We start from the raw sequence: 26,271 nt of genomic DNA on the forward strand, positions 1-26,271 counted from the left end.
AGGCCTTTAAAAATTCCTGATTTGTTGCTTTGACAGAGAGGTAACTTCTGGATAAATGACATTTTCACTAATATTTCACATAACTTACTTATTATGAGATAAGTGAGATAACGGATGTAAAAGTACTTTCAAAACAGCATCAACTGTGAAATAGTATTGTTTAGCCCACGTATCTATAAAGAAACACACGCAGATGGCTAAATTGAATCAACCCCAATGTTTTATTTAATTTAAAGTTTTAAAAGGCAGTGGTTAAGCACATTATCTATGTATCTATGTATATATATGTAATACACACACATACATACATACATAGAGAGGAAACCAACCCCTTTTCAACTTTAGCCACTGATCAGCTAGGCTGTCTACTGCATGATTCAGTTTCTACTTCTTTATAGGACCAATTCTAAAAGTAAAAATAACCTTAATCAGTTTAGCAGTAACTATGTGTTTCTTTTTTCTTTTTTAAATAAATAAAGTTACTATTAAACTGATCATATACGGCAGGAAGGCAGAACACACACAGACTAGCACACACAGTCCCCGATTTGAGCCGTGAGACACATGAATGACCTCTTGTATGTACAGATGGGTGCTGCTGACACCCCACCCCCAGCAGAGACCACAAGAGAACTGGCCCTGCTCAGACGTCCCACTCTCTCTGCTGGGACGGAGGCCGTGTGTCTCCGTCAGAATGCACACTCCCTTGCACTGACACAGACAGTGGTTCAGTTCTATGGTACTAGTGTTCAGGTACGTTAGGGAATGAAGAGGCATGTGTAGCTGCCTGGGAACTAAACCATCATTTACAATTCTTTACAGGGAGAATTGTATTCTGAAGTTTTAGATAACTGACACACACTTTAGAGTGTCATCAATTTGTTAAGTCAGGGGCTGTGTGTGCGTGTGTGTTTCTACATATTTATACAAAATGGGTATGAAGAGTGGGGCTTACTTTATGGAGCAGCTGCTTTGCTTCCATCTAGTCAGTCCTGATCTAAGGAGTAACTTGCCTCAGGCTTTATTTACCAGCTCACTCTGCTTCTCAAGTGCTTCTCGCTGCTGCAGAGATTGAGAAGGGGCAGCTCACACAGGGAGAAAGGACATACTAAATCTTCTGCTTAGAATCTTGGCAAACAGAATTGCCAGATCCAACCAGGGCTGCTTTATAGAATAAAATCCTTTAGTTCCATCCTGATGAAATAGATTGATTTTTCTGCTTCTAGCCCCATAACTCCGTCTAACTGCAGCTCGGTATGAATGCCTCAGTATCACAAAAAAAAAACACAGGATCATCTTTTAAATACGCTGGATTCTCAATGAGTAAACCAGTTAATGTGTTTTCTAGCCAAAGCAAGGGCATAAATGTTTTAGAGAATAGATTCCCCTGGAGCTACAGAGAAAAGATGCTGATAAAAGCAATATTGAGAGTTGAGCAGGTGATGCTTTTAGTCTGTGTCCGAGCTGGTCTCTTCGATGACGGAGTACTGGTTGAGTGCTTCCTCCAAAGGCGTTATTGTCCCATCAGGTTTTAGTCCCATTGGTTTAAGCAATTCCTCTCTGGAAAAGGAGATAAAAGAGAGAGAGAAAAAAGTATTCACCAGCATCACACACATACCCCTCCCCCCACCCAAATCCACATCCTTTTAAAAAGAAAAGTCTTTAAAAACCAAAGTATTTTCCCTCGAGCTCTCTCTGTGTGTTCATAATAGGAAAGATGAAAGGGGCATGGAAAGAAAAAGAGGGAGATAAAAGACTTCATTCACACAGGCCAAACCTACTAAGCCAATTAGAAGTATGAAAAGTCAAGGTCTAAATGGGCTCAGGACAAGGAGCAGGTCTCTTCTGTTTTAAATAATTAATCTTTTCTCCTTTTTTGGATTCATTTTGTTTTAGTGAAGTTGAAGCTGCCAAAATTTCACCTGCCCAGTGGCTGAGGCAGACAATTAAACGGCTGACTTGTTATATGCATTTCATCCAATGGAGCTGAGTCCATCAGATTTGATTTTGCCTCCACAATCTCTCACTAGAGTACTTGTTGATTCATTTTAAATTCCCCGACTTTCTCTATGACTTTTCTTTCCTTCTTTCTCTGTCTCTTTCACTCTTTATTTCTTTTTTTAAAAACACCATTGCTTTTGTTTGTGGCAGTTTAATTACAGGATTGAAAGCCATTTTAATCTCTTCAAAGCTCCCCAACTGCTTCTTTTCGGCTAATCCAATTATATCTACTCCACAAGTTACAGCCTCATCTAAAGATGATTAATTATTGATTAAGCCAATCAAAAAGCATTAGGAAAGATTTATTTAATCTTTTCGTAGGCTCTTATTTATTACATGGAGATTATGGCAAACATACCTGTTTAGTGCTATCTACAATCTTCCCACCCTTACAAGGTCAGCAGTGTACTTAGAACGGCCTTGAGGAGCCCCATGAACTGCTTAAAACTAGTTTTTCACAGGAATGGGCATCAGGAGAACATGTCTGTGACTAAGAACCCACATGGCAGCAGCTACGATGTTGGTGGGATTTGGATTGATGGACATGACTGGCCCCTTGCAGTTGTCCCTGAGGCCAGCACAAAGAAGATCTCCCTCCTGGGAAGGGGCAGCCACACAACAGAGCTATGGACACAGTGAAGCCTCCTGGGAGGAGTGAGAACAGCTCGGTGATCTCTGGATAAGCCAACAGCCTTATCGGGCAGCCATGGATAGCGCCAGAAGCCCACTTTCTAAGAGTTTGAAAAATCTATTTGGTAAATGTAGATGGCTGGCAGTTGAGGGTCCTGGAGGCTATGAAGGAAGAATTGTGTTTCCTGATCCAAGAAATGGGGTCAGAATCACAGAACTCGAAGTTGAAAGGGGCCTTAGAGATCATTTAGTCCAACCTCCTTCTTTAATAAAGGAGACTGAGTGACTTACCCAAGGTCACTTATCTAGTGGCAGTGTTGGACCTAGGACATGGGTCTCCTGAATCCCTGCCTGGTGCTCTTTGCAGCACATACTTGGATTAACTGCCCTGACTGCATTGGAGGAGCACTGTGAATTCACGTGTTCAATGTCTGCTTAGTAACTATGTGACAGGGACTGTGAAGAAAGGAAGACCGGGCATAGCTGCTGCCCTGGAGGAGCAGGTAAAACAAATACAGAACTCCTCCTGTGAGTTGACTACCAGTAACAAACTGGTCAGCAGAGATGGTTAACGTAAGAAACTAGGCCCACTGTACTGACGTGTACATGTGCTGCATGTCTGGTCTATGAAAATTAGGTTAATTTAAGGAGGTGGTCAGTGTAGGCGGTGATCAACTATGGAGGTTCTATTGTATATAAAAAATAACTTAGAACTTAATGGGGTAAATGCCATAAAAGAATTATTACCAAAGAACTGTGGCAGCTCCCGAGGTAAGCACTGCCCTAACTGCCTGGGGAAGGCAGCACCAGTGAGGTGACAATGAGGGTCCCGCACTGGGCAGAGGGCACAGAGCATTCCACGCAAACAAGACTGTGTGATGAGCTGTGTTCACTCCCACTGACTTGTGTGACTCTGTAGACCTTTCTGGATTGTTTCAGTTCATATTTTCTATCTTCTATTTCATATTGTTTCAGTTCATATTTTCTATCTTCTATTTCATATTGTTTCAGTTCATATTTTGGGAATGAGAAGAATTAAGGCTGCAAGGGTCGTGTGGGATCCAGCAGTCCAGTGTCTTTAATATCAAAGAAAGGAGCTTAAATTTTGCCCTGTGAAGTGTGGCCAGTTGGGTTTGTTTTCTAAGAAAGTACCTCTGGCAACAGCGTGACAGATACACTGGAACTGGTGGCAGAGAGACAATTCATTAGGAGATTGACCTAACACTGTGTGTGTGTGTGTTTGGGGGGGACGGGACAGAAGTGGATTAAAACTGAGGTCGTGTTAGAGAAGGCAACATTTATGAGGTTGAGCAGAAGACCCATGGGAAGGGCGAGGGGCTGGTAAAGGAGAATAAGGAGCAGAGTATCTCTGTGGCTTCAGCTCAGATGACCTACTTGGCCCTACCGTGTGAGGCCAGGACACAGGAGATGGAGCGGAGTTGAGAAGGAGACGCTGATATTTTTCAGGATATAAAGAGCTTAAGATGCATGACAGTCGGGTAGAAATGTTCAGTGGAGAGCTAGAAACCATCTGTTTCCATGAAAATAACTCTCTAGCACTGATACACACTCCATATCTATACTTTATAATACACATTTCCTACTTGGGATGTGCTGAAGGACTTTGTGATACTGTACATTACATATAATAAGTGATGCAAAAGGAGAAGGGGGACAACCTGCTGGGAATGAAACATCTGAAAGATAACAAAGTCCAAAGGTCCAAAGGGCAGTGAGGTGAGGTAGGGGATGCTGAGCAAGGACTGGGAGAAGTAGGACAGGCAGATGGGGCAACAGGGATTCCACCAATGAAAGTGATGAACTGCTGGCTACACAGACCATCACTCCCGAGACTAACACTGCTGCAGGTGTTACAGGATGGTTGTCAACAGGATGGTTCTGGGGATGGCTACTAGCTTGTATGAAGCACTTTCTCATTTAAATCCAGGAGGAATATTTTCAAATAAGTCTACTGGTTTCATCCCTACTCCTTAGTCCAAATTTACTGAACAAAGGGCTCCATATTTTAATCCTCACTTATGGACTATTCTTCTCAAGCATTTTTGGGGGGTGCTTTGCATCAACCTTCCATTAAAATAGAAGCCCTTCTGAAGGTATAAATTGTTTTCTTTTCCACATGGTTCCATGCAATGCCGGGCTTATGGGCAGTTCTGTAGGAAAAGTGTCAGTGAAAACTGGCCAGAGAATCATGCATTCGTGCAAATGAATTAAGGCAGCAATGTGATGTCATGGAAAGAACAAAAAAATCTATAGAGTCAGGAAGTCTGTTTCAAGTCCTGATTCTTCCACTTACCAGCTGTGTGATCTCGGACAGGTCTCTGAGTCTCAGTTTCCCTATCTGTGACACAGGGGGCGGGGGAGTCATGATAATGCTAGCTCTATCTACTTCTGGGTGGTGATGTGAGGAGTAACAGCAACAGTAGTAATAATATTATTGATAATGTAGATCAAAGAGTTCTGTGTAATATGAAGGACTCTTAAATTTATCTGTCACAGACAGGTTTTGGAGTCAGACAGACCTAATTCTGGATCTCACCACTCATTAGCTGTCAAACCTTAAACTCTCTGAATTTTAATTTATTCATCTGTAGAATGAGGATAGGAATACCTACCTCACAAAGTTGTCATGAGGGCAAAAAGCTATTACACATATAAAGTGTGTAGTGTAACATTAAGCTGGAATGTAATTGGAACACATAAGCTGCAATTCCTGTCCCTTATGTGCTTATAGAACATGCTTGTAAGGAATAAATGAGGGAAAGAATATGCAGAAGCAAATAAAAGACATGGTCCCTGTCCTCAAGAAGCTTTTAGTCAGTTCAGAAGATAAAACACACACACATTCAACAATATTGAAAGAATTACAGAACAGCAGATCGACAAGCTCGAGATGATTAACAGGCAGAGCCCTGCTTTCCTTAAGCTTGACAGTTTTGTCAATACAGTCTTATTGGATTCAAAATTGGTGTAAAGGAGATTTCTCATCCTGTTTGGGAGTAGAAGGGGAGGATCATTTAGAGATGTATGACTGTTTTTCCTTATGGACCCCAGGTTTGTTTCTTATACCCTCACCTAACTTTTTTAATCTTCTTCCTCTCCTAAAAATAGCAGCTCAAAAATAACAAAATACAATCTTTGAAATACAGAGAGACTCACTCCTAGAAGCCTTGGTAAATGACCTGGTTATATTAGACAGTTTCATCTACATTCTGTTGTATCTAGACCAGCAAGATATGGACAGAGAATGGGAAGCTTTAATGAACACCACAGAAATGTTCCTTTACCAGTCATATGGGCTATGCACGTGTGGGAGGGACACAGGAGGAGACAGGGACGCCAACCACAGGCTCCTTGGAGTAGGGGGGCTTGGGGCCAGACTCTATGGCAATGATGGACATGGATTCACGGGCAGAAAGGCATCCCAGAGCAGAAGAATTAGTTAAGCAGAGGCACAGACGCAAGAGTTAGTCGTGTGCAGGGACTGGCAAGCAGGCTGGCTAAGCTGAGGTAAAGGGAAAAGAAAGCTCAAAAGAGATATGGGTTACAAAAGAGGATCTGAATGGAGACACTGAACCCGAGGCTAAGAAGTCTGGATTTGAGTACAGAGGCATTTTTGTCTTCTATTTCAAAAGTCCCCACCCCCACTTAAACAGATATTAAAAATTATTACAAAGTTTGAAAGCTATGAAACAATATTGCTCTGATATATTAAAAAGAAAGTATGTTCTATACCTCAATTATTCAATTTTCACATCCCTATGTGTCTAGCACAGTGTCTTACAAATAGCAGATCCTAGTAAGTGTGTTTGTGAACTAAATTTTGTTGCATTTTCACAGAGAGAAAAGTTATAGTGTCTTATGAGACTTCTAGTGACTAAACCACGAACAAGAGAAAGCTGTATCTTTGGGTAAAAGATTCACTTGCATCATCATGATTTACAGTTAGGAAAGGTATTAATATTCCATGGGCAATTTTGCATAATGCTTTCCAGGGATTCCTTATTCTGTACTAGACTGTAAACAACTTGAGGGCAAAGTCCATGTCTTATCTGGCTGTGATCTGTCAGTATCTACTATACAACAAAGCATACAGTAGGTGCTCAGTAAATGTAGCATAAATGGAGACCATTTCTCAGGAATCATTCTCAAATTAAACAATAATTATTTTCTAATGAGTCAATGTCATCAGCTATTCTGATAGTCTGGAAGAAGTCAGGCTCCCTTTTTACCATACAGCCTGGATTTCCTAGCCACTAATTGGGGTAGACTTGGCTTGTTATATATATATATATGGAGCATTAGGAGATCTAGATTCTAGTCCCAGATCTTCTGCTAACTTGCTAGGTGTCCTTGGGCAAGTCATTTGCCTCTCTGGGTATGAGTCTCCCCATCTGTAAAATGAGTGGTTGGACAAGATGATCCCCAATTTCTACACTAATTTTAACAGTCTAAGTATTGGGTTACTAAATAATTTTGATCTATTAAAAAAAAAACTAGGTTTTCCAAGACACTCATACTCATTATTACTAAGCCTTTGTTTCTAATGCAGATATTCTGCCTAAAAGTCAAACACAGCTCTCTACCTAACTGTAACAGGTATACAGCAAGACCACAAACCCTTTCTACAAAACTACCAGCAGATGATTAAAATAATTACAAAGGTAAAGCAATGGCAACGCGACAAAGGATCCATATTCAATCATGGCACTCAATAAACAGGCCATTTCATGAAGAGTTACTGGTCCTAAGTTATGAAGGTCCTATCTAAAAAGGACAGCTGTCAGGTATATGCATATCACGGTAAAATGGAGATACTGTATATGTGTATCAGGATTAAGATATTCACATAGCAACAACTCCTTCATACTTACCTTCAATGCTATACACAGGCCTTAACACAAGTTAAGACTGCCCTCGTATCAAAAAGTACAGTGATGTCTACTGGATAAAGAGCCCATTCTAGGCACTGTGACAGTATCATGGCGGGCTTCTCATCTGATCAGGCATCTGGCCATGGAAGAGATAAGCCTCCAAGAATGTTCAACTGGAACGAAACATCATTTAGAAATTTGATCTTACTAAACGATAAGGAACCAAAATCTACAAGGGCTTGGCCAGGCAAGAGGACACAGATAAAGCACGTCCAAGAAAGGAAACCCTATTTTGCCCCAGCCTAACCCTTGGCACTGCTAATGGAAACCAAAAAATACTTTCTTAAAGATCTAGGGGTGGGAGATTATGGGGGTTATACCATATTTAAAATTTTCTGATTTTTTTTTTTTTTTTTTGGTCAGATAAAATTTTAACATTTTCCTGAGCCATTTCCCTGTAAGTATGGTACTCGGAGATGCCTGGGCTTGTATGACTTCTCAGAACCTTAGAAAAGGTACCACTTTTTAGGGCTTCTGCTTCCTATGTGACTCCTTCTCCCAGAAATGACAGTGCAATATTGGGGCTCAGATACTAATATACCCAATTGCACATTACAGATAGGTCAGATGTGTATGTGTATGAAACACCTTACTTGACCTGGAAGCAAAAGAATACTCCTGCCTCAGCATGTGTTTTTGTCCAACACAAACAAAGCATTCAATTCAAGTGTACTTGTTGAAAAACAGGACATAATTAAGCAGTTGGTAAAATGCATTCTTGTTTCCCACTTGCAGATCTCCCAAGAGTCCCTTCAAATTTACCTATACGAGTTTCAGCTTCCCGCTTGCCACTTAGCTTGATAACGACTCAAAAATCATTCCCTTATTTTCAAGGGCTCTTCTTTCTTGTCTGCTCTGTGTACTACAGGGCAGTATTGACACATGGAATTAATGACGGGGTCTGTAATGAAACAACAGTCATGCAAACACCAGTCTGCTCTTTTGATAAAACAGCATGTTAGAGACCTATTCACCTCCCTCTAATTGAGTACTGCATAATAGTTCCGATTCTTTTATGTAACATATTTTGTTCTATGATTAGAAAAGAAGAAAAGGGGGGTAAACCTATGAGGCATTGCTTTCTTCAATCACCCCCTGATTAATTCTCTTTTTTTAATGAGGGTGGCTGCTATTTAGGCAGGTTCTGTTACATACTTGTTTTGTTGACTTTTGTACAATGTGTAACAAAACGCAAGACAGGATAATTGGGAACCATTTCTTTGGTACTGGGATTCCTGCTCTTAATGTAAGGTTGGCTTGGAAAAAAGAACCCATTTCATATTTAATTCCTTTTTACATTTGAAAGATGGGATGAGACATTAGTACTTAAATAAAGCATTTTAATTAACATAGAGCTTTTCAAAAAATGCCTGTTAGCATGGAGCCTGTAACAGCCCTCAGAAGGAAGCTCTGTAGTCTCTGCCATAATTCAGGTCTGGGAGTGCATCTTATATCAAGGTTTTGTATCACCAGAATAGCTCATAATCCACTGAAGTGCAATGGATTTCCCAATAATGTGTGATATTTTTATAAATACTTTTAACCTTTTTTTTCCCCCCAGAAAAATAATATAACCTTTGGAACAGGTTGACTTGTTCAGTCAGATGCTATGAAAATGTCCTCTAGGTTGGAGCTGATCTTCCCTTCACCTTTCATTCAGTGGCTTCCTAGTGCTGACTAGTTGTTACTGATCTTTCATTCAGCCACTAACCCAGTAGCAAGGAGGGGTATAGCAGTTTATCCACAGCAAATTTGAGGTCTTCAGGCTGCATCTTTCAAAAACAATTCTTAGATCCCTCCCTTAAGCCTTCACCATTGTGCTTTGGGATTGGGTACAATTGGGAAAGTGAAATATGTAACATAAAAATATCATTCCCAAGATAAACAAACATGGTGTGTTGTCCATGCCACTATGTCCTTCTACCTGGTAAAAGTAATTGGGGATTGTCTAAACAGTCCCATAGGGAAGCCCTTTTTAAAGTTAGATTTTATTAAATGTGATCACATGTGTAAGAATTTATTAGAATATCCATATTCAGTCTCCTCTAAAAACAACAAAAAAGCCTGTGTTAATATAGAATCATAGAAATTTTACTGGTTCCCCTCATATAAAGCTTTTTATTTTTTTAACATCAACTATTCATTTAGTGCTTGATGTAACATTTTAGAACAGCTCAACTATGGAATGAAAAAGCAGAGATGCATGTCCTCCAAATCTTGGTAATCGTCTAAGATGAATTATGCTTCCTGTCTTTTGTGCTTTTTATTTAAAATTTAGATGCCTTATTTAAAAATAATCAGAATGACAACAGCATACAGTATGGCATCTAAAGACTGAGAATTGGGTCCTGGCGGCTGTCAGTAACTAGACACTTTATCTTGGGTTAGCCACTTAATCTTGAGTACATTTATTTCTTAATACCTCTTGCTCTGTTCATAAAGCTATTTTAAGGACTGATGAAGATAATGTATATGAAAACCCTTTTTAAACCTTAAAGCATTCTATTTATATTAGTCCTTTATTACTTTTCTCATTTCTGTTAGAAGACTGCATGCAAAGCTTCTAAAAGTTTGCTATCTAGTTCACATTCAACAGCACAGTTAAGAAAATAATGGAGAAAAGAGGTTAGGGATAATGCTGGAAGAATAAAATTCACTTTTATCTCCGAGTGACAATGTCCTTTATTATTTCTTTAATTTATTTACAGAACTTTTCTATCTTTTGTCCACATTAACAAAATGAATATTAAAAAGTCAGCAGACCACATGACACTGTTGAATAAAGTAGAAATAGAAGTTCTTAATGTTCTTCCTAATGAGGAAGACTTAAAAGTTAAAGAAAGAGGGTAACAAAGAGAGCAAACAGCTAGTGGAGATTTTTCTTATTTGATGTTTCTTTAGTAGCCAAAAGTATTTCAGCTAGTGCTTTAACTGAAAGCTCAAAGTAGTCATTCCCATTACCAGTGTAAAGGACGGTAACTACCAATGGGCAACACGAAGGTAGCGTGACACCCTACTCAGACGTGTCCAGCCATTACAAGGGTCTGCGGTCACCTAAAGATACACGATATCAATCTTTTCAAAGTAGTTTTACTTTGCCATTTTTATGGTATATTAAACTAGATCCAAGCCCTCTTAATTGAATTTCCAAGCAATCTTACCACGTATTTTAGCGATGTAGAGCAGTATTGTCTAACAGAAATACTGTATAAGGTAAGCCATATGCATATGTAATCTTACTGTAGCCACATTGAAAAATGTAAAATTAATTTTAATAATGTGGTTTATTCAACCCAATATATATAAAATAGTATCATTTCAACATGTTATTCATACTGAACAATTAATGAGATATTTTACATTTTTTTTGTACTAAGTCTTTAAAACCTGATGAGTATTTTTCACTTATAGGACATCCCAATTCAGACTAATTACATTTCAAATGCTCAATAGTCATATGTAGCTAGTGGTTAGCATGTTAACAGTGCAGAGCTAAAGGATTTCCTGATGGAAACAATTAAGATCTTTATACTTTTATACCTACAATAGATCTTACAATGCTTTAAAAAATGGGCCATGTTTCTGAAATGTACCTGAAAAGCATTTCCATGACTAATTTATCACAAAGGTAGGTATAATCACAGTTGTTGATATTTTTATAAGGAGATATAAAATAACCTTTTTATATAAAAATATTACATATATTTGTTACCTTTCAATAATAAATCACCTTGGTTAAGTTTAAAATTAATCTTTGGATTAAAGGGAACTATTCCTGTATTTGGTGCCTGTATTTATTAAGGAAGCCATGTCCCATATAGTACACAATGGCTGGCTAAAAAAAAAAAAAAAAAAAAAAAATTATAATTACTTGCTAAAGGAATAGATGAGAAAAGGAAGAAATAAATGGTAGGACAATTATTTTTATTTATGTAAGTATAAATGTTAAAACATAGATTTTGATGGTAGAATACATAAGCAAAAAGGCAGCAGTGGACTGTTTTAAGTAGGGAGGGAGTAAGGGTGTAGTAGTGGATTGATGAGTAGTTCTAGTTCCAGTGAAGAAACTAAAGGGGATTAGAGAAGTCAAAACAAAACTGTAACTTGAAATATTATTTCTCTTGGTTAAAGTTTAAGCCAATCAACACTTTCTCCTCTTTTCTGGAGGAGGTACGAAATTACTATGTACAAGTTGTGTGTGGTAGCTAAGGCAAATGCAATTGTATTAGCCACAGTGGACTTGGTTAACCACACACAATCCCCGTTCTATCTCCTGCTGAAGTTGCAGGGGCTCATTTTTTTCTAAGTCAGAGAAAGACACAGGAGGTTAAGAAGCAGACATACTTCGTCCCCCTTCCCACCTCTGCTCTTACATTAAAAATGGCAAACGAAGCTTTCTATAATCTTGTAACTCAGGCTTCAATGCTTTAGTTTGAAATATATTATAGTGATCATTCTATATCAGCGGTTCTCAACCTGTGGGTCATGACCCCTTCGAATGACCCTTTCACAGGAGTTGCCTAAGACTATCTTGTATATCAGATATTTACATTATGATTCATAACAGTAGCAAAATTGTAGTTATGAAGTAGCAACGAAAATAATTTTATGGTTGGGGGTCACCACGACATGAGGAACTGTATTAATGAGTTGCAGCATTAGGAAGGTTGAGAACCACTGTTCTATATTAAAGGAATTATATAACCCAAATTTAAATTAGCTAATTGGGGCCCAAAGTACCCTATAGAATTCCTTTTCAGCCCTGAATTTTATAACATCTGGGCAAAAAATGGAACTGACATACTTATAGGTTATTTTATAGAGCTAAAGCCTGACTCTTAAATTTGGGGATCAGCTGTTTTTGTTATTTCATTCAGCATACACTGTGAAACCACAGGGTACAAGGCACTGTACTAGCGAGACATGATGGGATTTATAGGGTTCAGATTCTTCCCAAACTCTTCAAACCTCAAAGTGCACTGCCAATCCTCATATCTATATCTGTCACAAATATCCTTATATTAAAAAAATAAAAAAAAAATTAATTGGTACTCAATGGGAAGAAAATATTTGAGCACTAATCTCTTCAGTATCCTTGGAATACTTGAGAGAAAGCTGCTAAGGTGGTGAGCTCCCTGAGGCAGTGGCTATGTCCAGCATGGAGGCCAATGCAAATATTTTAATTTTTACATTGGTGGTTTTGCAATTTTGGTAGTGAATAACATCTGTACCCTACACCAGGCTCAGTAACAGTACTCGGCATGACCAACCTTAGTCATCACTTTGGTAAGTGCTTTGGTACGGGCCACTGATGCTAACCACCATCCTGGTGCAGGTCCTTCACATCTGCTCTCCTATGGATGGAAAAAAGGAAGTGTCTAGTGTCCATTCATTGGGCACGTCACCTCCAATCCTATCCTTTACTCACATGCCTTTCAATTCAGGTACAGAAGAAAATGATTTCATTTGTGAAAAGGAAAGTTAATCAGACAAAGCTACGGTACACTCTTAGCATAATAAAGACCTGGTGAATGCAGGAAGGACATCCTAGAGGGAACTAACAGATGTAGTACAATGCTGAGAGCATGATTAGGAAGTGTCCGGGCAAACACTATAACAGACAGACACAGTAGCACAGTAGACAGAGCAGAGGTCTTGAGTTCTGGAAAATGAAGTCCTAGTTTCACTTTATTATAAAGCTAGAAAGAGAATGTATGTGCAAGTGTTTTGCAAACTGTAAAAAGGGAATGGATTATCAGTTATTAGGTTGGAAACATTTTAGGTAATTATTAGGTACTTGTGTCCCTTAAGAAAAAAATCTGATAATATATTAATCAAATAATGATAAAAGAACCTGAGTTCTTTGGAAGAAAGATGCAGTATGCGAATACCAAAGATTTACAAGATTAAATTTCCTTCTAGCTGGAATGGTCATTTTTCCATTTTTCTATTAAGTGTCTCTGAAACGTCTAGGACCAGCACAAATGCTATTACCTTCCCTAAGAAACATTCCCGAATCATCCAGATAGAATGAACTGCTCCTTTTGCTGGGTGCTTACAGTTCAACACAGACCTCACTTTGTCATTATTTTCTTCTAACTTGTATTCTAGAATAGGTTACAGCCATTTCCTCTGCCTGAATGTGAGTTTTCCAAAGGCAAAAACTGTCACATTCACCTCTGAATCTCCCTCAGCTTCTTAGCACAGTGCCTTCCAGATAGATGCTTAGTAAATGTTCTCTGAATTATACTGAATTTAGTCTACTTTGGCTTTCTGGCATCTTTTTTTAACCTCAAAAACAAAAAAAAGTGAAAAGAGAGACGAAATTTAAGACCAATGAAGAATACAGCTTGTGAACAAACACGTAAGACACGTAAAGAATGGCTTCCTTCTTTGCATTCCTGCTCTGGAAAGCCCACCGATCATCTTCACACAGTGTCATCATTGGTTATTATTAGTGAGAGCAAATGTTAGAAAGCACACAAAAGCAGACAATGTAAAACACCCACCGCACGTCATGCAATTAGGACTATTCTCAAGGTTAGCTTTTGCTTCAACTTTAATGGCAAATTGGCACCATCAAAGTCAATGTAAGATACATTTACTCTGCTTTACACATGCAAAATATCAGTTGGGCATCTGCTGGGTATTTTGGGTAAGTATGCGTCTTTGAGGCATAGTTTAAATCAGGTGGAAGCTTGAGTTTTTCAGACTGATATTTGTGTGTCTATTTGTTAGCAGCTTCTAGAATATGTGGATTCTCCTGAGATTAAAAGAAGGGCCTGTGATAGGGATGCCTTATAAAATTGTGGTGTCTCTATCTGTAAGCTGAGTACCATATTATCTTGCATTGTCTAAGGTAGTTCTTTTCCCCATCTTCCTTTTTCCTAGCCTGGAGTTTACTCATCCAGGGTAAGAGGTCCAGTTAAACAGCATCTATGTTAATCTTTAAAAACTCATGTTGTAGGTCAGAATATGAAATGTATGCAACTTAACTGGTTTATTGTCCCAGTACTCTAATATGCTCCACTCAGGTCCCTGCAAACACTTGCCCTTCTAGGTTCTACCACATGGACTCTGCTGGTTCTCATCCTAATTATTATACTTAGACTACTGTGTTTCATTGGCTACATGAGATCCTGCTGGAAGCAGCTAAGCACACATCCTATTTTTATATGTTCCTTTAGAATTGTTATTCTATCTCATAAATGTTTGCCCTACCAAGTATCTTCTCTATGCATGTTAATTCCTTCTGGGAAGGAACACATAAGTTTTATATAAAGATATGGAAATGGAATTTGCAAACAGTCAACAATGTCTTTTAAAGATCGTGAGCCCTGTCAGCTGTACATTCTAACCTTCTTGGGAAAGGATGAAAACATGAAAGGGCTAGCTAGAAGTTACTGAGTTCTAGTCATACTTCCTTTGTAGATAATCAAGTTACTTGCTTCTAGTTAACTTCTACCACATGGCAGCATCATTTGAATAAAGCTCACACTTTGCAGTTAAACACCTATACTTGTCACACTCCCCATGCCGGATGTTGTTCTTGTTCATGTCTAAGCCTCCTGAAGCCTCCGGCTGTGCCCTCAACCTTTGCTTGGTTCCTGTTTCTTCTCTTTTATGGTTGGCTTTCTGGCTGTCCTACTGCAACTGCTACTTCTCTTAACTGAGGGATACTAGCCTTTATGTAGTTACTGTAAAAAAGGAAATGACCAGAAGAAGTTAATCTTTAAGTGGCAGCTGCCACCAACACACAGAAGCATTCACTCAAGATGGCTTAAAGGAGACAGTGACTCAATGTAATGATTGGAAAACAGAGCAATTCAGCCAAGTATGAAAGAAATTATTTCTAATAACTCCTTTGAGATGACTAGTTGCTTATTAGTACATACTAGATTTAATTATTTTCAAGACTACAGGTTATTTTTGGAGGGGAAGGAGGTATGAAGCAAGAGGAGAAGGGGAGATTGTTTTTTAGAATACCTAATTAATGCAAGTGCCTGTTTTGAGAAAATCTTTCATTTGAGCTATTTCTTTTCACTTTTTCCTCTTGGGCACATAACATTTTAGGTTTCTTGGTTTCAGCAGCAACCCAAAAAGGCATAATTGCAAACTTACACATCAAAAATGAAAAGAAAAAAAAGCATCATGGTTTATAACGAAAAGCCAAAACAGACTAAAACAAAAATACAAGCAGCAGCGAATTCATTGAATCTAAGTCAGAGCATCTTTTTGAAGACAGGGAGGTTAGTTGGTTAAGTATTACAGTGAACTGTCCTAGCGTTGAGAGTTTAAATGTTTAAGAAAGCACATCCAGAAGCAGCACATGTAGAAAAACCATGGACTCCTGCTGCCTGGGCCACCTGTTCCAATCAACATGGATTTCCAGTGTTACTGTTCTATGGTAACTCTCAGTGAGAGAGACAAAGAAAGAACATTTTTAGAAACCAAGCAAAAAATGGATGGGAATACAATACCTGGAAAGTTTATCAAGCATGTTGACAAGTTTCATGGCTTCATATTCTTTTTGTTCTTCTGTCATGTCATCTATGGGGTTTGGCATTGGTTCCTCTAAATGACCAGTGATAAGATTAATGCTACAAAAAGAAAAAAAAGTTATGCTGTATGTTTTAAAATTATGCTCTTTCTATACTTTTCTGGTCCAAGTTTTAAGTTATAATAAGAAAGAGTATAATAGCCAAAAAGTGGCAATAATTTCTTTTTTTTTTTTTGTGGTTTTTGGCCGAGGCTAGGTTTGAACCCACCACCTCCAGCATATGGGACTGGCGCCCTATCCCTTTGAGCCACAGGCGCCGCCCAAGTGGCAATAATTTCAATAGTAATTTTATGGTATAGAACTTCTATAGGAATTTCTTAAAAATGGACTTTTCTACTAATTTGCTTTGGGAAATGGGCTATAGTTTTTTTTTTTTTTTTAAAGTAAAATTGACTTGCCAACTTTAAAAAAAAAAAGGCATGGCTGTTCTTTCAAAATATAAAATTTGATTAGTGCCATTAGGATAAATATCCTTGGATGCACAGCTTATTCACTAATTATACGGGGACAAATGATCTCAGCAGAGAAATGTGGAAATCCATTTCGTGATACAGCATAAAACAACATGTCAAAAAAAAATAAAACTGGAAAAATGATGACAGAGAGGCTGCGATCTGGAAATGAAAGCATGCCAATTTATAATCTCAGGAAATTAGTCCATTAGTGAGACCACAGAGGGCGATAAATGTTTAAATAATAAAAGATAAAGCAGAAGAACAATTTTAATTAGGCTCAATCTGCCCTAGATCGAGAGACATGAAAAAAAGAAAAAAGGAATGAAATCTAGCCTACCAAGAAACGTGCTATCATCCTGGCTTTCTGGAAATAGATTTAATATAGTATTTAAAATGAATGCCTTGCATAAAGTTGTATGAGTTTTCTAATACCAAGCAAATTATTCTCTTAGATAAAAGTCATACATTTTCTTTCTTTTTGAGAGGAGGAAATAAAAGATAGTAATTCTTTAAGTGGCTGCTAAATATCTGTAACAAGCACTTTTTCTGGAGAAGCAGTCAAGAGGGTGCAGTATCTTGTATCAGGCAAGTACAGAGGGTTTGTTTTAAATGAAATATCCCTGCAAATAGCAAACTGCTAATAAATCGGTTTCGAGGGTCTTCAAATAAATGCTTTCAGGGGCCAGCACTTTAGGATAAGTGAGTGAGTAAGCAGGTCAAGTATAAGCCATGTGGAGTACTGGAGACAAGGGTAAACTAGAAAACAGTGCCAGTCCCAATTCTTAAAAAATGATGTTGGCTAAAACAAAAATCCCGCGATTAAGTAGATCCTCTGGCAGCCAGCTGGCAACCATTTGAGGTTTTTGCTTGAGCAAAGTTATTTTCTTTACTGACCAGTGCTTTTCTCATTTGGAGTAAAGGCTAGCTCACTATGTACTGGTATCTTTTTTTTTTTTTTTTTGAGACAGAGTCACCTTTGGTAGAATGCCGTGGAGTCACAGCTCACAGCAACTTCTGGCTCTTGGGCTTAGGTGATTCTCTTGCCTCAGCCTCCTGAGTAGCTGGGACTACAGGCGCCCGCCACAACGCCCGGCTATTTTTTGTTGCAGTTTGGCCGGGACTGGGTTTGAACCTATATGGGGCTGGCGCCCTACTCACTGAGCCACAGGCGCCGTCCCGTACTGCTATCTATTACTGTTTAGATTTCCTCTTCTACATTCCTCAGCAGCTATGTGACATACAGGTTCTTATAGAAGGATTCAGTGCTTACCATCCTCAAAAACCAGATTAAAATTCATCTTGCCATTCTTGCATAAGACCTATGACTAGAGCTGTGATTAAAAGATGGTTTTTCCAGTTGCATTCAGTGGTATACATGTGTAGTCCCAGCAACTTGGGAGGCTAAGGTGGGAGGATCCTTTGGGCCTAGGTGTTTGAGTCCAGCCTGGGCAACGCAGTGAGAGTTTGTCGTAACAACAACAACAACAAAAAAAAACAACCCTTTTTTTCTCTCAGAAACCCAGTATATAAAACACATCCAAGTGAAAATACTCAGGCAGAATGGGAATAGGAATAGCCAAGAGAGTGGGAGTCTAGAACCCCTTTATTTGTCCTCCACCTTGCTTTCTCTTAAGTAGTTTCATGGGCTCTGGGACAATCTGAAAACTCATATACTCGTCACTGATTTTTAGCCTTGGTTGTACATTGGAGTCACTTGGGAAATTTTAAAGGAAAAGCTGGGGCCTCATCTTAAATCAACTAAATCTGTGTGTGGTGACTTTTTATTTTACATTTTCCAGTGATACTGAAATACCATGAGGTTAAGAAACCCTGGGCTAGAGTGCCTGCTTCAAATAGGCACTATTCATTGTGGGCTAATGTAGCCTCTCTTTTATTCAGGTGATCATAAAAAAAGAAAGAAAAAAGGCCATTAATAATAATGTTTAATGGGGCATCATATTTCCTAAAAGTCAAGAACAAAGAGGACCTAGTATGGAGATGCGGATGACACACTGAAAAGGCGATTTCATCACCATCTATTACCTGCTCAGGCACACAGCAAGACATCCATTCTACCACCCGCTAAATTAGAAAAATGACCAGTCTTAAAAATAAATAAAGGTAAGTATTATAAATACATACAATCAGTCCTTAAAAGAACAGGGAAGGTAGATCTATTAACTATGTAGATCATGCTCATTTGCCTCTTGAGAGAAGGCTTCTTTCCTCAAATTCAATACAGGAGTGATTTAAAAAATCAGGTTCCTAGACTGTTTTAGACTACAATGAATTTATACAAGTGATCATGTTCTTAGGGGAAAAAATGTGTCAGAAGGACACAGTGGTAAGCTCTGTTGTATTTTGGATACCACAGCATATGGTCAGGATATGAATTCCTTGATTAGGACACATTTTTGATTCTTTTCTTGGTTCTCTTAAGAACTTAGTGGAGGGCGGTGCCTGTGGCTCAGTGAGTAGGGCACCGGCCCCACATACGGAGGGTGGTGGGTTCAAACCCGACCCCAGCCAAACTGCAACAAAAAAAGAGCCAGGCATTGTGGCAGGTGCCTGTTGTCCCAGCTACTCAGGAGGCTGAGGCAAGAGAATCATCTAAGCCCAAGAGCTGGAGGTTGCTGTGAGCCGTGATGCCATAGCACTCTACCGAGGGTGACTAAGTAAGACTCTGCCTCTAACAAAAAAAAAAAGAACACAGTGGAAATGATGTATGTTTTCCATAGGTTGACCTCAAGTTCCTGGCTGCAAAAATGATTTAACATCTTGCTCTGAAATTATCTACTAAAGTAACAAAATTCTTTGCTATCTCAGTATAAAAGCAGCAGCCAGAAATTCATTCCGACACAGAATAACAGCTCATCCTTTTCCCACACAGTAAAACATTCCAACCCCCCAAAGTCATTCCAGGGATTCAGGTTTCATTTCTTCCCTTAAAAAGACATTTTCCCCTTGATACTTGGATATAAACAAAGCTATAGAAAACACAAGTTAGGGCACTGAACTGGGCAACGGCAGAAGGCGGATGGACACTGTCTCTCATCCTGTTCCCTTCTTCACACCAGAATCTCATGTAGTTTCCCTACCCAGAAGAGGAAGAGAAAATAGTAGTCACTGTGACAACAATGATTTGAGATTTCATAAAATAAGTAATTTTTGGTTGAACAAATACCTGGCACCTTTACAACCTCAAGGAGTTGAGTCTGAGACTTAACTTTCCAGGTTTCAGGATGTTAAGAAATTCTGGGGCTACTTTTGTTTCAAAATTGAGTCTTAAGATGCTTTAAGGACACTGACCGTGGTGGTGTCCTTTCCGTAAAGGAAATTATATTTATTATGATTTCCTTTACTTTGTCTCTGCTCTCCTATCCCATCTTCCCAGCACTCTAATTCTGTTATTTATAACTTCCAATTAGGTGACAAGAAGCGTCTAAATTCTTATCTGTGGTGTTTTGTCATGAATTATATATTATATAACCATTACATGAACTGACAGCAGCTATGGGCCTGGGGACAAAAGGATTAAGACATACTAAAAAAGCTATGATCAAATGAACACATGTATAAAAGCTAAACTATATTTCAAGTTTTTTGCTCACTCTTTAAACTGTTGCTACATTTGGCCAACATGAGCAGTACTACACCATTTAATAAAAGAAGATCCATTAAAAGTTCCCTTTTAATGAAATCTCTAAAAAGACCCCATTCAATCTCTAAAAAGTATGGCTTAAAATTTTACTCAGAGCATTCTGGTTAATGAAGGGACTATAAAAATCAAATCCCTACTAGGGAACTAGGCAAGTGAGATAAGTGAACAGGCAAGCTGTCAAACCAAGAGCTTATGCCAGGTATGAGGACTGAGTTCAGTCACTCAATTCCATTAGTTGGTTGCTATGTGAGAATGCAGGCCCTAAGTTATCAGAAATTTCAATTTTTCAAAAGAAGCTAGAAATCCAGGGTATGTCTAGATATTTTCATCTAAAATATCTTAATTCTAAATATTGGCAAGTAACTAAATTAAAAAGCAGTGTGTAAAAGAAAAAACAAAACACAAACCAAATAACCAATACTAAATGGGGCAGGCCAAGCAAAACATGCTTGCAGGCTAAATCTAGCCTGTGCCTGATAATTTGCCACTTCTACGAAGGCAATTCTGGTTTTTAAGGAAGGGGTTCTAGTTTTTAAGGAAAAGGCAGTTTGTAACCAAAGACCAGGAAAGACGGAGGCAGGTCAGGTGGGAAAGAATATGAGGCTAAAAATGTCTTTTTAGGAGGAAAAATCCAGAATATTTGGTTACCCTCTAAAACAATCCAAAGAACACAATGGAAATTTACTATACCCTGATTTTCTTGAATCCTATTGCCTGGCTCCCACTTCCCATCCAGATGTGGAGTTTGACAAGAATAGCAAACACAATCATTTTGGTATTCTAATAGCAAGGAGGGGTTGGTTGACTAAAAAAATTAACTCTAAAAATTAATTCATTTAATAAAAACATTAGTGAGTGCCTTCTATGTGCCGGGCACTATTCTGGGGATTATCAGAAGGAACAAAATTAGATCCCTCCCCACAAAATCTCTTCCCTCGTGGAGCTTACCTTCTAATGGGAGAAAACAGATTTAATGGATAAGTCACTTAGAATTTTAGAAGGTGCTAAATACTATGAGAAAAAAAGAGTGAAGTATGAGGTAGCGCAGTCAAGACAGGAGAAAGCAATTAAGAGGACAGAAGAAGTCTTCGAAAAAAGGTGCTATCTGAGTAAAGACTTGAAGGAGGTTGAGGGGACAGGATAGCCTAGCTATCTGGAGAAAAGGCATTCCAGGCACGAGCAGTCAACACAATGCCTTGGAGTGTGTCTAAAATGCATGGCAAGTAATGACGATGTCAGCACGATGATAGCACAGCAAGCACGGTTGCAAGTAGGCCACTGTGAAGACTGTTGGTTTTTAGTCCTTTTACACTTTTGAGCAGTTGACATAGTCCAACTTAGATTCTGTTAGGATCACATTCACTGCTGTGTTGAGAACAAAATGAAGAGGGACAAAGGATGAAGTAATAAGTGAAAAGGCCATTAAAATGATCTTGGAGAGAGATTATTTTAGCTTGGACCAGAGTGGTAGCAGCAACGTCAATCAGGGGTGACTAGATTCTGAACGTATTATTAAAATAGAGCCAGAACCACCTGAGAGATGTGTGTGAATATTTATTGATGTAAAATGAATCAAATATAACTTTTCTGTTTTCAAAGGTATCACAGGGTACATTTCCTTTTTCTTATTTTGCTTTGGTTACCTCAAAGAAAGATAATAGATGCTCTGAGAACGGAAGCTTTTTGAAGGGCAAATTCATCTCTCTATTTGGCTTTGATGCAAAATTAGAACAGCAGTTAAAACAGAAGCTCTGCCTTTACACCTACTTAGGATGGCTATTATTAAAATACACACAATCCCAGAAAGTAACAAAGGTTATGAGGATGTGGAGAAAAAGAAACCTTGTTGTACTGCTGGTGTAAATGTGATGTGGTACACACATTTGGTACAGCCGTGTATGAAAATGGTATGGCAGCTCCTCAACAAAATTTAAAACAGCAGAACTACCATGTGATCCATTGATTTCACTTTTGAGAACTGAAAGCAGAGACTTGAACACAGAGATGCTGGTATACCATGTTCAGCAGCACTGTTATTCATAATGGCCAAAAGGTGGAAGCAACCCAAGTAACCCCTGACTGATGAATGGAGAAACAGAATGTGGTATATACATACAATGGAATACTATTCAGCTTTAAAAAGGAAGGACATTTTGACACATTCTACAATAGGGATGAATTTTGAAGACCTTATTCTAAGTGAAATTAGCCAATCACAAAAATACACATATTATATATGAATATACTTTACGAGGTTCCTAGATTCCATAGGGACAGGAAGTAGAATGGTGGTTACCACGGCCTAGGAGGAGCGAGACAGGGTACAGATGAAAAAGTACTAGAGATAGATGGTGATAATGGACTTAATTCCACAGATCTGTACATACTCAAAATTGGTTAAAAGTATGAGCTTTATGTTATCTGTACTTTACCCCCCAAATAAAAAGGCAGGGTGAGGAGCACAATAAAAACTGCTTTGTCTAACTCAAAAAGCAACAGACTCCCCCAAACCATAAGCTCCAGCCAGACTGCCTGACCATTTATGAACTGTTTGTCCTGGACAACTTACTTCATTGAGTTTAATTTCCTCATCTGCAAAATGGCAAAAACCCTCCCTCAAAACGTTGTGGGGATTAAATTAGATAATATGTGTAAAGTTCTTAGAAAAGCGTCTGGCACACATTAAGCACTCAAATGAACACAAGCTATTTTTATTAGCACAAGTAAACCACCTGCTGAGAAATAAACAACACGGAAGAGCTGATGATCCAGGAAGTGAGTTACTCACTCTGTTCAGTTAAATCATCAATATGGAGATGCACATTCAATCTTCATAACTAAAGAAGCCACACAACAACTAGGTGGTTTTATGGAGTTTGCTATAATTAAATTCAGATATAAGATATTTTGAAGATTCCTGAAAATGTCTCAAGTTACTTGAGAATTATCATATAAAGACTACATCGATTTCACAGTAAAGAAGTAGGGTAAATTATGAAACTATATCCTAATTCAAGTCTTTCCATATTAGCAATGGAAAGAACTAGGGTAATATTGTATCATTCTTTCTTTTATTTATCTAATATTTACTGTTTAGCAGGTATCAGCTTCACAAACATATATGTATATATACACACTGAGTACATATGCTGTATATTATGTATGTTCATATATACATGAATACCAAGTTGTCTCAAGGCAATAAAACAAAAAAAGCTCCAAAATGCCTTTTAAATTACAGTGCTTTTAAAATGTTTCCTATGTTAGGCTGTTTGATTAAGAGCAATATCTTTTGATATGAAAGATTAAAAAAAACTGATGATTATGAATCTACAGAAAATAAAAACTGGAGCAAAGCTAATGCACCTGGCCTCTTGCTGGCCATTAACCTAAATTATAATACAAAAGACAAATTAGGAACTCAATTTTTCAAGTGCAAAACAGATATAGTAAACTTCTGGAATCAGCATACATGGCAGAAATGGAATGATTTTATTTTCAACTCTTTTTAGAAATCTGAAATTTAGATGTATTTCATGACTGCTTATAGTAATAAATTCCAGTTCCCAGAAATACTAGTTAGTTCCTATTATACATAAATATATCATCAAAGCACAAATTGGGCAAAGAAAAAAATCTTCAAGTCTAGTTTCTAGTTCACTTCAGGAAGTATTAAAAATTAAAGAAACTATTTATATAGCTCTCAATATAATGAGACAACTATAATGGGACTTGACTGAAGCAGCATAACAAAATCTTTTTTTTTTTTTTTTGAGAACAAGTCTCACTTTCTTGGCTAGGCTAGAGTGCTGCAGCATCAGCCTAGCTCACAGCAACCTCCAACTCCTGGGTTTGAGCAATCCTCCTGCCTCTGCCTCCTGAGTACCTGGTACTATAGGCACTGCCCCAACTCTCAGCTCATTTTTCTCCTTTTAGCAGAGATGATGTCTCATTCTTCCTCAAGGTGATTCTGAACTCTGAGCTCAGGTGATCCTCTGGCTTTAGCCTCTCAGAGTGCTGGGACTGTAGGCATGAACCACTGTTCCTGGCTGTATAACAAAATCTTGCCTTCTGCTGGAGAAACTATCTGCATAGCTGTGGATACAGGTATAGCTGAGAAAACTATGGTCAAGAAGGAAACACCCTTGAGTTTAGAACAATGATTTTAAGCTTTTGGATCTGATTATGAACTAGTGTAGAGTACTGAGAATGTAAGGAGGTACCCTAAGGTTCTGCCCACTTTTGGCCATCTCTTTTTCCTACCTCTCTGTAAAGCAGCACTTTAATGACACCTCTTTGGACCTCTAGATACCTGTCAGCCTGAAAGCCACTGGTCTAAAATGAGGCAAATGTCATTAGACACGTATCTTTTGATTGATGTACAAACCTTATCAGTCAGTTATATTTTATCACCTATAGACAAGGGACCTCCGCGCTCAGGTGAATCAAAGAACAGGCATAAAAGTTAGACTTTAGAAATCTGGTTTCCTTTTGCTACAGGACCAAAATTTATCTGAAAACTTTTAACTAACCTGGCTAGACACACACCAAAAACTTTATGTGGCATATAAGATGGTTCTGTGAGTGTATTTTGTATAAAGTTGCTATAGAAAGCCATTTCCAGTCCATTAAATACATTTATTTTGACACAAAAAGGATCATTGTAATATTAACTGTCTCTCATAGCCTGAAAGTAAGCTCCATACAATTCTTGGTTTCAAATTCCAGTGAAGGATTACAGGTTACCTTGGTGCACTGGTCAGAATCCACTTAAATTTTTGACAATCGGACTAGGGCCAACTGGATGAAGGTGAATTTCTTTGCTTCTGTCAATACTAGCAACTGTTGTAAGTATGTTGCATCATAAGAAAAGCAGGCTGGGATCTTGGGAATTCTCGCTGGTGAAGGAGATAAGGGGGAAGGGGAGTAAGCGATCCTTTTAGATGCTGACTTTATAAGCTTGACTAGATTGGTAAAAAGTAATCATAAAAATTTTTAGGGGAAAAGTTCTCTTAGACCTGTAGATTACTCTCTAGAGCAAAGGGTACTTTTGCTTGCAAAGTACTTTGTTCCACAGGCACCATTTGAAGAAATATTTTAAAGTAACATATTCATCATCCTACCACGCTTTTTCACCTTAAAGAAGGAAGACTTAAGAGAAAAACAGATGCAAATCTATCTGACGGGGTAAGATGTGATGCTACTTGAAAAACACACATTTACAGTTATAATGAGTAATGTTTAAGAAATACAACAAGATTTCACAATGATCATTATTCTGACCATACTAACACACCATTTCTATGAATAGTATATGCTAAGTCCAAAGGCTGAAGTAGATTTCAATTAGAATCTTACTTATGTAAGCATAAGTACAGAAACTTCTATGACAGAGAACCAAGACTGTAGTATCAAACACAGTAGTTACGGATTTAAACAAAAGGTGGTCTTTCAAAATCTAGTATCACTTTCATAATGTAACACAACTCTATTTCCCATACTATTGTTAAAGATCCTGCAGTGATCTTTTGTTTTCTCTAAGTTCTTCATTATAGTAGCATTCAAATGATTATTAGCATCACAGAGGTCATCTACCAAAAGAAATCAACAATACACTCTGAGATGCAAAGTTATCAACCGTCCACGAGTACTCATGAGTTGTCTATCTTAGTTGACTGTGTCTACACATCCTGGTATATAAGATATACGTCATGTAATTTCTACCTTCATTTAAAATTGAAACTTTTCAGGTGTTATATTTTAATGGTTAAAATCAAGAGATATAAAACATTAAATTGGTATCGAAATGTAGTTTGTGGAATAGAAAAAGCTAGTAAGCCTAACTTCGAACGACAACTTCTGTAATTAGGAAAAGGAAAAAACATGAGTCCTCTATCTTAGCTTCAAATACTTAAAGGAGACACCCAATTTATAACATCTAAATGGTGGTAGGGCTAGGAATATACTGCTTAGAGTCATTGCTGTCTTTTTTTCCCAGAAACCTTTTTGCTA

At 38.1% G+C, this 26,271-nt stretch overlaps 1 protein-coding gene across 12 annotated transcripts in view; it reads right to left on the reverse strand.

Annotated features, from left to right (window-relative positions):
• Positions 1-202: 202 nt before the first annotated feature.
• Positions 203-26,271, reverse strand: part of RIC8B (RIC8 guanine nucleotide exchange factor B) — a 108,944-nt gene continuing 82,875 nt past the window's right edge. Inside the window, exons 9-12 of one of the 12 annotated variants that reach the window (XR_008379084.1) lie at positions 16,064-16,183; positions 12,854-12,937; positions 8,346-8,484; positions 7,530-7,696 (exon numbers count right to left, since the gene is read on the reverse strand). Coding sequence is in view for 3 of the 12 variants with exons in the window: in XM_053586658.1 (XP_053442633.1) it covers positions 1,449-1,560; positions 16,064-16,183 (232 nt within the window). In the remaining 9 variants the exon portion in view is untranslated. Of the gene's footprint in view, positions 1,561-7,529; positions 7,697-8,345; positions 12,938-16,063; positions 16,184-25,005; positions 25,158-26,271 lie in introns of those variants that run through there. The other 11 variants (XR_008379082.1, XR_008379083.1, XR_008379085.1 and 8 more) reach the window with 11 other exon arrangements.

The sequence above is a fragment of the Nycticebus coucang genome, chromosome 3 (assembly GCF_027406575.1).
Source record: "Nycticebus coucang isolate mNycCou1 chromosome 3, mNycCou1.pri, whole genome shotgun sequence".
In the NCBI taxonomy this organism is placed as follows: domain Eukaryota; kingdom Metazoa; phylum Chordata; class Mammalia; order Primates; family Lorisidae; genus Nycticebus; species Nycticebus coucang.